The 13,663-nt window shown below is 37.5% G+C and overlaps 1 protein-coding gene across 1 annotated transcript; it reads right to left on the minus strand.

Annotated features, from left to right (window-relative positions):
• Positions 1–401: 401 nt before the first annotated feature.
• On the minus strand, positions 402–13,540 carry spata7 (spermatogenesis associated 7). The gene is made up of 10 exons (XM_018734671.2): positions 13,484–13,540; positions 12,642–12,739; positions 9,516–9,563; positions 8,842–8,975; positions 6,243–6,652; positions 6,028–6,076; positions 4,903–5,012; positions 3,169–3,246; positions 1,671–1,728; positions 402–1,544 (listed from the first exon to the last, which is right to left on the minus strand). Exons 2-10 carry the CDS (start codon positions 12,703–12,705, stop codon positions 1,116–1,118), a joined length of 1,380 nt encoding a protein of 459 aa, XP_018590187.2. The 5' UTR covers positions 12,706–12,739; positions 13,484–13,540; the 3' UTR covers positions 402–1,115.
• Between the last annotated feature and the right edge of the window lie 123 nt (positions 13,541–13,663).

Genomic DNA, 13,663 nt, shown 5'->3' on the forward strand with positions numbered 1-13,663 from the left:
CTTAATTTACGTTAATAAATGTAGCTTCTTACTTGGCACTTCCTTGAAGGCATCTATCGGCCTTTATCCATAGCTATATCATTTCTGATAATCCACCTGTAACACGAATGTCCAAATGCCAAAAGAAGCTGTTCTCTGTATCATCTTATATAAATTACATGTCCTGTACTGTATAGATGTCCTACACGTCCTTTTTTGCACTGTATATTATATGTAAAACTTTTCAAGTATTGTGTATATTGTCTGTGTATGTTGTGTATATTGTCACCAGTGTGTACTGCACTCATCTTTTTGTAACACACTGCACTGTATGTGCTATGTGGCACGGAGGTCCAGGAGAAACAAAATTTCGTCCTCTTGTATGTGTAACTAACCTATAGGTGGAATGACAATAAAGTTCATTTTTATTTTGAAGAAAAATGTCGATCTGTTACCAGGACTGACAAGTTTATTCAAACATGACTGAAAACATACAAGACCATGACACTAATATTATTACATTATTAATAACATTACTTTACTGATTATAGAGAAATATTTTTCCTTAAGTTTCTTTACACTGTATTATTAATATTCACCAGCGGAGTGCAAATTTCATGGCAATTTTTCAGTTACCCGAAAAAAAATAATGCAAGACTTATTCCTGTTTAAGGAATGTTCTCGTGCTGTAACATGTCGTTTCAACAAATTTATACTGAAGTAACAATATTTTTATTTCCCAACTGTTTAGCTAAAACAGTACCAGTCACAGCATAAACATTGGTGTGGTTAGCAGTAGGGTTTTGGTATCTAATCCTGACATTAATAACTAGTGAGTTCCTGAATTAAAAATTTCACTTAAAATTAATTAAAAACCAAAGTTAAAGGTAGTTTTGGGAAGGACAGGTTAAATACCAACATATTTCATAAAATTAAAAAAATATTGTTTGTGGCTAGTCTTTTCATATTTTTTCAGAACTTAGTCTTCAAAGTGCTTTCCAAAAAAGTCAGATATAAAAATAAAAGTCTTGAATACCATTTGTTTGCTTTTAAAATGTGAAGAACCATACATTAAGGAAATAAGAGCAAAAGGGCTCCGACTTATCTTCCCATATCATCTAAAAGGTACCAGGCCCTCAAGACAAAAATAAGGAACTTGCAAAGTTATTTCGCAATTTTTCCATATTATCTTGATTTTCTCTATCAACCACATTAAAATATTTGATGTAATCATATTCATTGTTCTGTACTGTTTCAGTGTCTTTTGTGGTGTTTGCTCTACGTTCACCACATTGAGATAAGTTACTGTTCTCGGAGTGGAGATCTGGTGCCACTTGGGAAACCCGACTGTTCTGAACATCCTGTAGTCCCCCATTGACTTTTTCCAGAACAACATCAGTACAAAGGTCATCCTTTTTGATTTTAGAAACTGTTTGCTTGCAGTGGAGGACATCCAAAAGTGGGAAATTTTTTTCTTTATCTTCAGGCTCTGAAGGGGAGATTAACAAATTCATAGGACGTTCAAGATCACCATGTAGAACCTCCAAAATCTGGTGCATTTTGTCCTGTTTTGTGGAAAAAAAAGGATGCAATTTTTTGTTCAGTTAAAATGGTCAACACAGTTATTTAATTTTATCAATATGTATGCAAACTGAATTCTTTAATATGTAATTCATAAAATGAATACTTGCTTTACTTAGCCGATGTTTATTCATTTCCACGTGATGATCGAATACATGGTCAAACACCCTGCAGAACAGAATGTCAGAGTGTAGAAAATGTTGACTTTCGGTTACATATCTTACATTTCAATTAATGTTGTAAAATTGCCTTGTGATAAGAAACTCTGATTACAGGAAACTCATATTGTACAGGAAGTCCCCGGATTGTAAACGACTTCCGTTCCTCAGTCTGTCTTTCAGTCGGTTTTGTATGTAAGTCAGAACACTTAGGTAAGGTGGGTATCTAGTGTGATTTTATCAGATATCTGTGTTAGTATATAAAGGCAGTCCACAAATTACGAATGGGTTCCGGGACTGGGGAACAATGAGGGACACGACTTGAAAAGCAAAACAAGGTAAGCTTGAGAATGTGGGGGGGAAGGGTTCTGGAGTGAGATTCCACAAAGAGAGAGGGACAGTGTGTGTGTGTGTGTGTGTGTGTGTGTGTGTGTGTGTGTGTGTGTGTGTGTGTGTGCCTGCAAAACATTAAAGAAACTTCAATGTTCGCTTTTCCATTGTTCACTGGCATTTCAACATTCTCTTTAATCTTTCCACTTTAGTTTCAATTGTGATCGCTTCACTTTTCTTTGATGCATCACCATCACGTGCATCATATTTATGCTTCGGTGCCAAAGTTAGAGCTAAATACAGTAACACAAGACACTGTTAACAGCAACATGGTCTGACTGAAAAGAAGGAAGTCTGTACGACCTTGGGCTCACGCGCCCCACCCATGAGCCAACGAGCCACTGTAGACACGTAATGTTTTGATGAGCGTTGCAGAGTAGCGCCCGTTTGTTATTACTAACCATTGTATGCACAGTAACTCGAATTTTTAATACAATAAGCTTAATTATTAAGTAGGGGGGCATGGTGGAGCAGTGGGCTTGCTCGCTGTCTGGTGGGTCTGGGGTTCGAGTCCTGCTTGGGGTGCCTTGCAATGGGCCGGCGCCCCGTCTTGGGTGTGTCCCCTCCCTCTCCAGCTTTACGCCCTGTGTTGCCGGGTTAAGTTCCGGTTCGCCGCGACCCTGCTTGGGACAAGCAGTTTCAGACAGTGTATGTGTAATTATTAAGTTTTCATCTGATTGTCGCTTATGGGTGAGGAAAAAAAAAAAAAAAAAACTTCCGGTCAGTAAGGGGGTGGTTCGTAACTACGGGTTGTATGTAAGTTGGACCTTTGTAACCTGGGGACTGCCTGTATATACACAGGTATTCGTACATCTGCAGGTTCACATTTTTTCACTTTCCTTAATAATCTGATACAGAGGTGGCTCACTGCAGGAACAGCAACGCTGATATATTTCTTATTATATTTCTGCATTTTATTTTAAATACATTTTAAATCATATCATCTAACTATATCATCTTTGGACACTATTTATAAAATGAGATCAAGGTCATGCCACTTCGATATTTACGAATGTGAAAAGGTTACAAAATCTGACCAAAAGGTAGTAAAATTAAATACCTGTTAGAATACATTCCCCTGGATAAGATGTCATTTGTAACATCCAAAACAAATTTAAGGTATATAATCTCCTCTTCCCTAAAAGAAAAGCGAGAAATAATTTTAGATGCTTTGTATATTTGGCCCATTATATAGGCTACTGAGGCAAAATTAAATTTAAAAGTACACCCATTCCCCATGTAACAGGGTTACGATGAAACTTTCCATAGACATAAAATACAGAAACAGTTACATAAAACTTTTAACACTTTAACTTTCATGACACTGTCCTTATAGCAGTCAGCACAGCAACAGTAGCTGCTACACATGAGTGACTTGTTTTCTTTAAAAACTACTGGCTGAAATATGTATTATTTTTTAACTGCATAAGCTTTTCGTTTCCTTAATTGATTTGTTTAGTATTAACGTGTATGGTATCCCAACAGAGCAAAATCGACTAGCTTTCTTACGCTGTTTTATTCCACTAGTCCTGGAAATAAAATGATCATGTAGACTGGAAAAAACATAACAAGTAGGCAGTGGAACTGAAACCTGCATGTTTCCATTGCAAGGCAACAGCACTAACCACTATGGTAGTTGCTGTCCCAGGCTGAAAAACCCATCTTTTTACCAAATCATTCAGTGTCTTACAGTACTGTCGTCTCTGCATGTCCTCTCCAGAGGTATACCTCAGGGATCTGTACTAGGACCTCTTCTTTCCTCCCTTTCTGATTTGTATCTTTTCTCACCTCACCTTCATACTGTTTGTGCCAAAATTTTCACCTTACTGCCTTTTATCGTTCAACTGCTATGTCTCAAGTCAGAAAATTATGTCCTGTTCATCTTAATCTGGATGAATGACCAATACTTGAATGTCACCTTTTCAACTCTGATATCGTCTTCCTGTTTTCTGCTCCTCCTTTCATGCAGGTCTTCCTCAAAAAGTTGCACTAGAAAGCATTGCCTCCCCACCTTTACCTTTACCCACTGAAGAAGCTTGGTGTGATAGTGGAACATCCTCTTCATTCATCACATTTCCTCTGTACTCTGTTCCCAGTGTCCTGACTTTGTCACCATTCCATGACCCACCTCGTCTTAGGAAACCTTAGGACTGCCTAGCTTCTACACTTTCTCATATCAGTCTTAACACATTTATTTCTCTGTGCTTTCATTCAATTATATCTGTAATTTAATAACACAGATCTTGTTAACTATTGTTTTTATAGGTTGATTCTATTTTTTTCTGCAGGACAGCACTTCATCTTAGACTTTTCAATGAAAAAGAAAGTGTGATATACTAAACTTTAACCATGTAAGTCAATTAGCAGATGAAGAGAAGAAAACAAACAAGAAAAAACTCCCAACCAGGAAGAAATAGAGAATAATCAAACTGAGGGCCCAAGCATCAGTGGCAGTCCACCTCTCCTGAACATGCTTGTGTGTTACAAAGAATCTGTGGAGATAGTTTTCTGCTCATCAAGGCAACGTAGAACTGGTGTCATAGTTTGGTGTTTAAGCTGCTGAAGTAGTGGGTGAGTTGGTGTCACAGAGCAGCCATCAGGTCCAAACATCAGGTAAAAATGAATAATCATTATATGACTGCTACCCTGCAGTCTTGCAAGCACTATTGCATTGTACAAGCCTGACTTTGTAAATCATCTTAGACAAAGACATCACCTTGATAATAAATAATCATAATGGAAAAGTATAAGCATCGTGCAGTAGAGGTACAATATTAGTAGTATTCCAACTTACCAGGAAGAAGAGTCAAAATGATTCAATGTTCTCCAGTTCATCTTTTTTTTGCAGTGAGTCTTTAGCTCTGTCAAGTTTAAAATCACGGGTTTTTCAGGCTCATTACATTTCTGTTTCAGAAAAAAAAAATGAAGCAAAAACAAAGGAAAATAAAAAAATAAATATCAATTTAATTAGAATCAATTAATTATAATTAACAGTTTCTATAGTCACATTTACATTTATTCATTTAGCAGACGATTTTCTCTAAAACAACATACATCTCATAGGAAATACAATGTGTCCATTACATTAGCAGAAGGAGAAACATAGACGCAGACGTGTGATCCTCAAGTACAGTTAGTTTCATGCCACCACATGAACCAATGTACATCACACGAGTAGCTGCATAAAACTTTATCCAGACTTTACATGCAGGCTGTCTTGCAGTAATGAGTAAATAGATACAATTTTCATGGTAAACTCAAGAGGGCCCCTAAACTATGGAAGATATAGATACCCAGCCAGTCAATATTTCTAGATGTACAGTGTGGCATTTTTACTATTTTATGCACTTGGATAAAAATGTCTCAGGAGCTATCCTTATTTGTCCACCACCGTGAATGGGATTATAGGTTGCAGTAGAAACAAGTGATGAAGCAAGTCCAAATGTTCCCCTCAATATCTATAACCTCAATTGAGTATTATTGCTAATATTTTCGGGTGCCCAATGCCTGACAATTTGTTACTCCACTAGCAAACTTTCCAAGTTCAAACCCTGCACTTTCCTAGAGCAAAAAAAAAGTGTTTTTTTGTTTACCCACAGTAAATTGCATAGCTATAAAACAGAATATTTTAATAACTGAGGTTAAATAACATTACTTTAATATAAAAAAAAAAAAAATTAAGTTGCAGTTGCAGCCTTTTGATTGGATTTGCAACTCTTAGTCACCTTCATCTCCAGAATCTGCAATAATTATTATTTTATTTTATTACAGTACCATTAGATTACTGGGATGTGAATATAACACAGGTCTTCCTTCTCACAAGGGCATGTCAGAACTTAATTTATTGAGTGAGAATACTATGTAGTAGCTGCAGTAATCTTTACATTTTTGCCTCTGAGTTTGAAAAATTACAACTTACCCCAAGCAGATTCCTTTCATCCTCAAGAGCATTAACTTTAACATGTGTGCTACATAGGGGGAGTTTTAAAAAAAGAAAAACAATCATACATCTCATATGTTGTCTGGAAAGAATGCTACAATCAAATGACCTGAAAGGGATCTTCTCTTACAGGTTTATCAAGTAACATCTTCAAAATTAACCATCGTTCTCCTTTCAAAAGTCTTAAAACCTACCTCCTGTGATGCATATCCTGATGGGTCACCTTGGCAGCATTTTCCTGAGGTACCATCCTTTGAGGAGAACGATAGTAGCGATATTTGGACAAGTAAGACTTACTACCAGATTTTAGCATCCTTGGACTGAAGGGTTTACTCTCTGTGAAGCGATGGGAATGCCTCTGAAGAAGATCACCACTGTAGGTTTTTTGAGCAGGATCCTGAAAGGACTTCTGGTTTCCAGATATGATACTAGACTGGACAGAGGGTTGCCTTTGGGATTTTGGACTTTGATAGCTAAGGTCAGCTTTGAAATGACTTGATGGTCTTCCATTTCGCTTGCTTTGCTGGAAAGGACACACAGCTTGCTTGGAAAAGAAAGAGGTATTGGAGAATGACCTCATGGACATTTCAGAAAATGTTCTGTCCTAGAAAGAAAATAAAACATTTTGCGATAAGAAAATAGTGACACTTGTTGAAGTAAGATGTCTAATCTTACCAAATTATTCTACCATGAGACATCAGAGCAGCATTCATTCAGCTTGGAAGAGGTATTAATGCAACCTATTAATTTCTGCATACTTCTAGAAGAAACTACGATGGAATATTTTGTTCTTCTTTTGCAACTCTCTTAAGGCAAAAAAAAAAAAAAAAAGATTTCTAAAATCGAATTATCTCCAAGTAAGATTATAAGCATAACTAATGTCCACTTAAAGACCATGTACTTATCAACATGACTAAAATATCTGGCTTCATCTTCAAATAATATGCAGCTCATAAATTGTGTTTGGTCACATTTTACATCATTTAACACATATTTTATTTTGTAAATTTGTAATTTATGTCTTGTGTCTTTTTTCCTTATGTCTTTATAATTTATGTCATAAGTTGTTGCGCACCATATTGCACTACATCTTATGCTGCACAAATTTTTATAATTCATTGCACATCTATTTATAGATATTTATATATTTTTCTTTTACATATGCATAAATAGATTTGATACACTTTTTTACATTTTAGTACTTGTTATTTGTTTTTTTAAACTGTTATGTCGGACAGCTGTATAAAGCATTTCGCTGCACGTTGTACTGTGTATGGTTGTGTATGTGACAAATAAAATTTGAATTTGAATTTTGAATTTGAAGCTGCTGGGAGGATTCACAGAGTAAGAATTTAATTGTATGGTGTAACAAACTGTTTACTGTACATATGACAATAACCTCTTGAATCTTGAATCTTTAATCATATATTTTCTTAATCTTCTTAGAAATGACTCTCCAGTCTAACCAGGAACCAGCTAATCATTTTCTTATTGTTTGCACAGCACAACAATAAAAACTCATTTGGCAAAGAAGCCCCTGAATGAAGAATCAGTAATACATTAGTAGCATCAGTAATAATATTCTTATCCCGTAATAATGCATACATTTTGACTGATACACTCAACATTCTCTTAAGACACAGTTTGAGCCAGAAAAATTGTTGGGCAAATCTTCATTAAGTGCACACCCCATTTTATACAGTTTAAATACGAGAAAAATACAATGCATTCCCACACCCGTTTATGAAGTGATTTTTCGAATGTCCCAAATTGAGGGCATGACATCCGTTTACTTGGTCATGGTGTGCCTTTCTATCCTGTGAACGCCCAAAGTATTTTCCTGTTTTGTTCTCTTAAATGCCAGAGCTACTTTTGCAATACATTGTCAAAATGAGCCAAATTCCGCAATCACATTCTGCTGGCTAGTTTGCTATTGGCTTGCGATGACAATATCGCAATATTATTGGATGCCGGTATCTATACATGAGAAAATCATACCTCTGCTAAGGTACATAAGCCTGAGACATTCACTCATTTTTCTGAAACTGTTTGAACTTCCTTATTGCTTGCAATAATGATGCTTGGCTGAATGACATGATTTAATAATTCAGTGTCAAACTTGGAAAACAATTTTGCAGAGTTTCTCTTCCACATACAGAACTTTCACTAAACTCAAAAGCACTGCGTTACACTTAAAAATGTGGCTGCCATGTTGGATCTGGAAAAACGTTTCCTGGTCTTAACCCACTGCAAATACCAGCAAAAAGTATTTATTAAATTATTAGCAATGAAGTCTGGAGCACATACACAACACAGTGTAGAGTAGTGCCAAACCCCTGAGAATGAGGAAAAAAAAATAGTTATCGGGTATTTTTTCCTACATTAATATATGACCACAGCAACCCTCAACACTAAAAGTGGTTAGTGACAATGACTGAATGAATATTATTCAATTTGCAGTGCTAAAGTTATTTACTGTACTTCTTTTTCAACATATATTGCAACAGATGTAGCAAAGGGGAAAATCTAGCCAAATTTTTCTCAGACGTGAGGACAAAAAGCCATCCTTATAACTGGGATCAGTAAAGTAGCAATTAGTATGACAGAATAGATCGCCATTGAAATCCATGCTGAAACTGCTTAGAAAGAACAGGAAGCTTAAATTGTGGGCCAGTCCTTATGATTTGTGAATTTTAGATAATGCTTATGTTAACCTTGGGTATGCCACATTAGCCAAAAATACCGTGCTCCACAAAGTAGCACAGTCACAAAAAAAAGGACTGAGGTATTTACCTTTACACTTTTAGTAGGGGAGGTTTGGGTGTTAGCTGTATTGCTTCTTTGGTACGCTGACTGAACTGAATGGACAAGCCTTTTATACTGGGCCACATCCGCCTTGCACTGCTCTTTTCGCTGCTGGTCACGGTCTACATTTAAAAAAAACATAAATAAAATAAATAAATAAATATTATACATTATTGATATACAGTATTATGCATACATATTCTATGAGAAAATACAATGTTGTTAAAAGATGCCATAACTATCAATTTGAGGATTTTGCTCAAGATTGCAGTTTTACTATGTTTAGTAGTAACTTATGGCACAAAAATATTCTCCAGTACCTGTTGGAAACACCTGATACATAATGTTCTACAAAGCTCTTCAGTCATGGTTCTCATGAGTACACATGCTCAGGGTTTTGGTTCCAGTCATGCACAAAGTTCATCTGATTAAGTTAGCTATCTTATTCATCATAGGCAGGGAGCTAACTGGTTAAATCAGGCAGAGCTATGCAAGCTTTGAAATAAAACTAAACGGACAAGAATCCATAAAATTACCACAATTCTCAACAATTTCATTACATGTACCATTTTGCTCAAAAACTGTACGTTCGTTAATTTTTGAATGAAAACTTTGCAGTTAAAGCAGGTTATCCATTTCACAAACACAACAATGCTACCTACATTTCACACTGCTGCATACACTTCTAGGCACTGTCGAGTCCACTGCAGCTGAAAAAATAAACACATGCATTGCTTTCAACATGATCAAATAAAGCATGTATTAAGATTTATATAACACTCAAAACACAGGATTACACCAGAGAAAAAAACATATAGTCACAGCTATTGTTTTCATACAGAACTTCCTGAATGCATTTTGCTACCAACTAGTGGCAGCAAGTAGAAATGCAAGGTAATTTTCAGCCAATATCATTTTTTTTTAAATGAAGAAAATACTGTTAAAAATAAACTCTACAACGTTCATATCTTTGAAAAGTTGTGCCTAAAATGTTCATGACACCAGGTACCGGTGCAATACACTTTAAACTGCACACCAATAACCCTGTAAGTTCAGCCGAAGTTCAGCCGGTTACGTCCACAGCGGGTGTCCATTTTACTTTCTTTTTTGGTTTTCCCCTCCCCCTGACATGGAGTGGACTCACAAGAGTCCAACAACATCAGTCAAGTACAGGTAAAATCGATTCACTGGACCAGGAAAGGCGGGAATCCCAGATACTGGAAAAAAAAAAAACTTCCCGGAAGTCATTGGGGAATGTGCTTGTGGATTAACAAACTGTTGTGGTGTGATTTTTATACTTCTGTTGGGGTTTCTGTTTAGCTTCTTGTTGGTATCGTGATATTTTTGCTTCCTTCTTTATCTGTACCACTTTTTTTACTGCTTGCACAATTATTGGTTGCTTGCTGCTTGTTAATTTTTTTCTTTAGACAGCGTAAAAGTGGTGTAGTTAGGAAGGTGGTGGAACACTTTCTTCTGGGTTTAGACCCCTTTTTTGTTTTAGGGTTGGAGTAAGAGTGGCTTGTCAACAAGTAGTTAAGTGTGGGTGTGCGATCGTGTAAGTTTGTTGCTTGTCATAAAAAGGATGGCTTTGTTTGAGTTACAGAAAAAAAGAGAAAAATCTGCCTTCTCAGCTGCAACAAGTTGCTCTTGAGACACAAGTGAGGATGTGGCAATTTTAAGACCGACTAACCGAGCTGCAGACTTTCCTGTTCCCAGCGAGGGAGATTTCCGTATGGGCTGCGAAGGCTTTAGAACTTCTGGAAAAGCCATAAATGAATCAGCACGATCAAGGACACTGCCAAATTTGCGAGACTGCTCACTTGTCACAACACAGGCAGGCATCAGGGAATTGTTGCGCAAGACAATCCCGAGTCATTGGGTGGTTTTTCCATAACTTCTAAAACAAGCAAAACTTCACCACCAGCTAAGTTACTGAGAAGGAGAAAAGATACTCCTCGGACAGGCAAACTGGGCCGAACACCCACCCACAACTCCCGAGACCAAATCCGACTGCAGGTGAATTATACGCCAGGGCACCATCATACAACCCAATTCATTACCCTGCACTAACACATATGAATTGCATGCAGTCTCTTCAGACAAAGGAAGAAGACCAGTAAGTATAAAAGATTGTGCAGCACCAGTATTTCTCAAAATTTCTGCAGCAAATAGGGTGCACAAACAGGTCTGTTTTTTCTGATTACCCTTCGCATTCTGTCCACTTTTGTAAGGTTTGCTTGTTAGCACTTTATTTTTGTACACTTTGATTAACGGCTTGTTTGTGTCCTAACTCAGCCCAACAGCTATAATTCAAAAGGTAAAAAGAACGCGGTACACAATTTATATACTGAAATGTACTGAACATGGAAAAAGAAAAGAGCTGTGATAATTATAAGATACCATTTAAACTGACATAGAACACATTTTCCTACACTTTATAACACATTAGAACTTAGCCAAGTGTTCACTCTAGCCAGCGGCACTGTGGCACAGCGGCACAGCGAGTAGAGCTCCTGTTGTATAGTGTAAGAGGACATGGGTTTGATCCTCAGTCAGTCAGTGTGGTAAGTTTGCATGTTCTCCCCATGTCTGCCTGGGTTTCTTCCAGGTGCTCCGGTTTCCTCTCACAGTCCAAAGATAACATGCTGTTCAGGTTCCCCCCATAGTGTGTGAGTGACAGAGAGAGAGAGTGTTCCACTGATGTATGGATGAGTGACCCAGTGTAAATAGTGTATCTAGCAGTGTAAGTCACCTTGGTGAATAAGGGGTGTGGGCTGATAACACTACATAGAGTTCTTTGGAAGTCACTTTGGAGAAAAGCATCTGATAAATAAGTAAATAGTGTCTAGAGTGGCTCACGGCCAGAGTCCAGCTCAAGACCCTTATCCTAACACATGTCGCTACATCTGCAGTAGAAAACCTGACCACAACGGGCAATTTCATAAAAATGTGTGGCAAACTCCATTTAGGTTAGATTACATTAATTTACATATCAGACGCTTTTCTCCAAAGCGAATTCCAATGAACTCTATGTGGTGTTGTCAGCCCACACATCTCATCCACCAAGGTGACTTACACTGCTAGATACACTACTTACTTGTTAGGTGAGCCAGATTATGTTTCTGAAAACACTGAAATACACACACACACACATTTTCAGAACCGCTTGTCCTATACGGGGTCACGGGAAACCAGAGCCTACCCGGCAACACAGGGCGTAAGGCCGGAGGGGGAGGGGACACACCCAGGACGGGACGCCAGTCTGTCACAAGGCACCCCAAGCGGGACTCGAACCCTAGACCCACTAGAGAGCAGGACCCGGTCCAACCTACTGCGCCACCGCACCCCTCTAACACTGAAATACTTCAAAGAAATTTTGTTTTCTCTCAAGTTCAAAGCATTGTGAAAATATTTCACTTTGAATGTCATAGTTCTGAAATATAAACAGACACCTCTGACAGACAGCTCTGTCTTCAATGCTTATAAATAGATCTCCTGGCCACAGTGAAATAAATTATGACCCTTCAGAAAGTTTACAAATCTTAACCTTTCACCATACAGAGTTTATTTCTATCCACGAGTAATGCAGAGCAACGTTAAAGATGGACCCCCAGAAAGCAGCATCATGCAGTATTTCATAACTGGAAGCATACAGGTATATTATTTTTAAGAACAGTTTACATTTATTCATTTAGCAGATGCTTTTCTCTAAAGTGACATACATCTCATAGAAAATACAATGTTTTATTTGTTTGTACAGTCTGATTCTTCAATATCATCTGACTTACCTTTGGCAGAGAACACTTTTTTATAATGTGACACCATTCGGCTGTGGATCATGTACTTTTCCATTTCTTGCTTGAAAACCAAAGGCGAAATGCTGGAACTGCAATAATATGGTGCGAAAATTATGTTATTATTAAAACCAATGCTAAATCTGTAAACTGAATCCCAATCCTGTGTGGCTCCACAGCACATATATATCCGCCCAGCTATAAATAAAAATCATTATCCAATTCCTAACTGTTTATTACTTTATTATAGTTCCTTCCTGTGTTGGACCTGCGCAACAAATCCAGAAACTTTTAAGATGCTTCACTGCTGTTGTGTTGATGATCAGATTGCGGCTATTGAATAACCCAACCGTGCTGAAATATGACATCACCAAAAAAAATAAATAAATAAACAGACTATTTCAAGTTGTAACCACAGTCCTCGAGCATATGATTACTATACATTTTACATCCGTCGTGTTGATAAATTACCAGGTCATGGACATCATCATTTACACTGACTGGGTTCCGCGGTGCTAATAATCCGCGCGAATTCGAGTTTCACTGAGCCCTTATGTTTTTTGCTGTCTTTTTCTTGCTTCTCATTATATCACATAAAATGACTCGTTTTCATCATGATGAGACACTACGAAACATTTACATTGTGTAATACTATTAATTTAACCAGTTCAAAGCTTGGCGTCACGGCAGAAGCGCAACCACGCGCAGACTGGGGAACTTAACTAATTATACAAGTTTAATTAAATTGATTTTGTGTAGCGACCTCACAAACAGATTGCCAAATACTAATATGATTGAAAGCTAGAATTATATAAAGCTCTTTATACGTAACCTACCTCTGTTTTCATCCATAGAGGAGACTCCACATCCGGGAACTTCGGCATTAACGTGACGACATCTCCATGGCAACGTCTGCGATGGGGGGAAAAAAAGAAGCGGCCTTCAAAGAAGCATGTGTCTATTACGACCACAAGGGGCAGCATGGATCCTGGTGTTTCAAGGTACCGCTTTCTGCT

The sequence above is a fragment of the Scleropages formosus genome, chromosome 3 (assembly GCF_900964775.1).
Source record: "Scleropages formosus chromosome 3, fSclFor1.1, whole genome shotgun sequence".
Taxonomy (NCBI): Eukaryota; Metazoa; Chordata; class Actinopteri; order Osteoglossiformes; family Osteoglossidae; genus Scleropages; species Scleropages formosus.

What these genes read in the sequence shown, in the direction of transcription:
- spata7 (XM_018734671.2), bottom strand. Translation starts at nt 12,705, where the DNA reads ATGGAAAAGTACATGATCCACAGCCGAATGGTGTCACATTATAAAAAA. An exon ending in CAGGATATGCATCACAGGAG is followed by an intron (nt 6,077 to 6,242) that starts GTAGGTTTTAAG and finishes CCCCCTATGTAG; the next exon opens with CACACATGTTAAAGTTAATG. An exon ending in ATGAAAGGAATCTGCTTGGG is followed by an intron (nt 5,013 to 6,027) that starts GTAAGTTGTAAT and finishes TTTCTGAAACAG; the next exon opens with AAATGTAATGAGCCTGAAAA.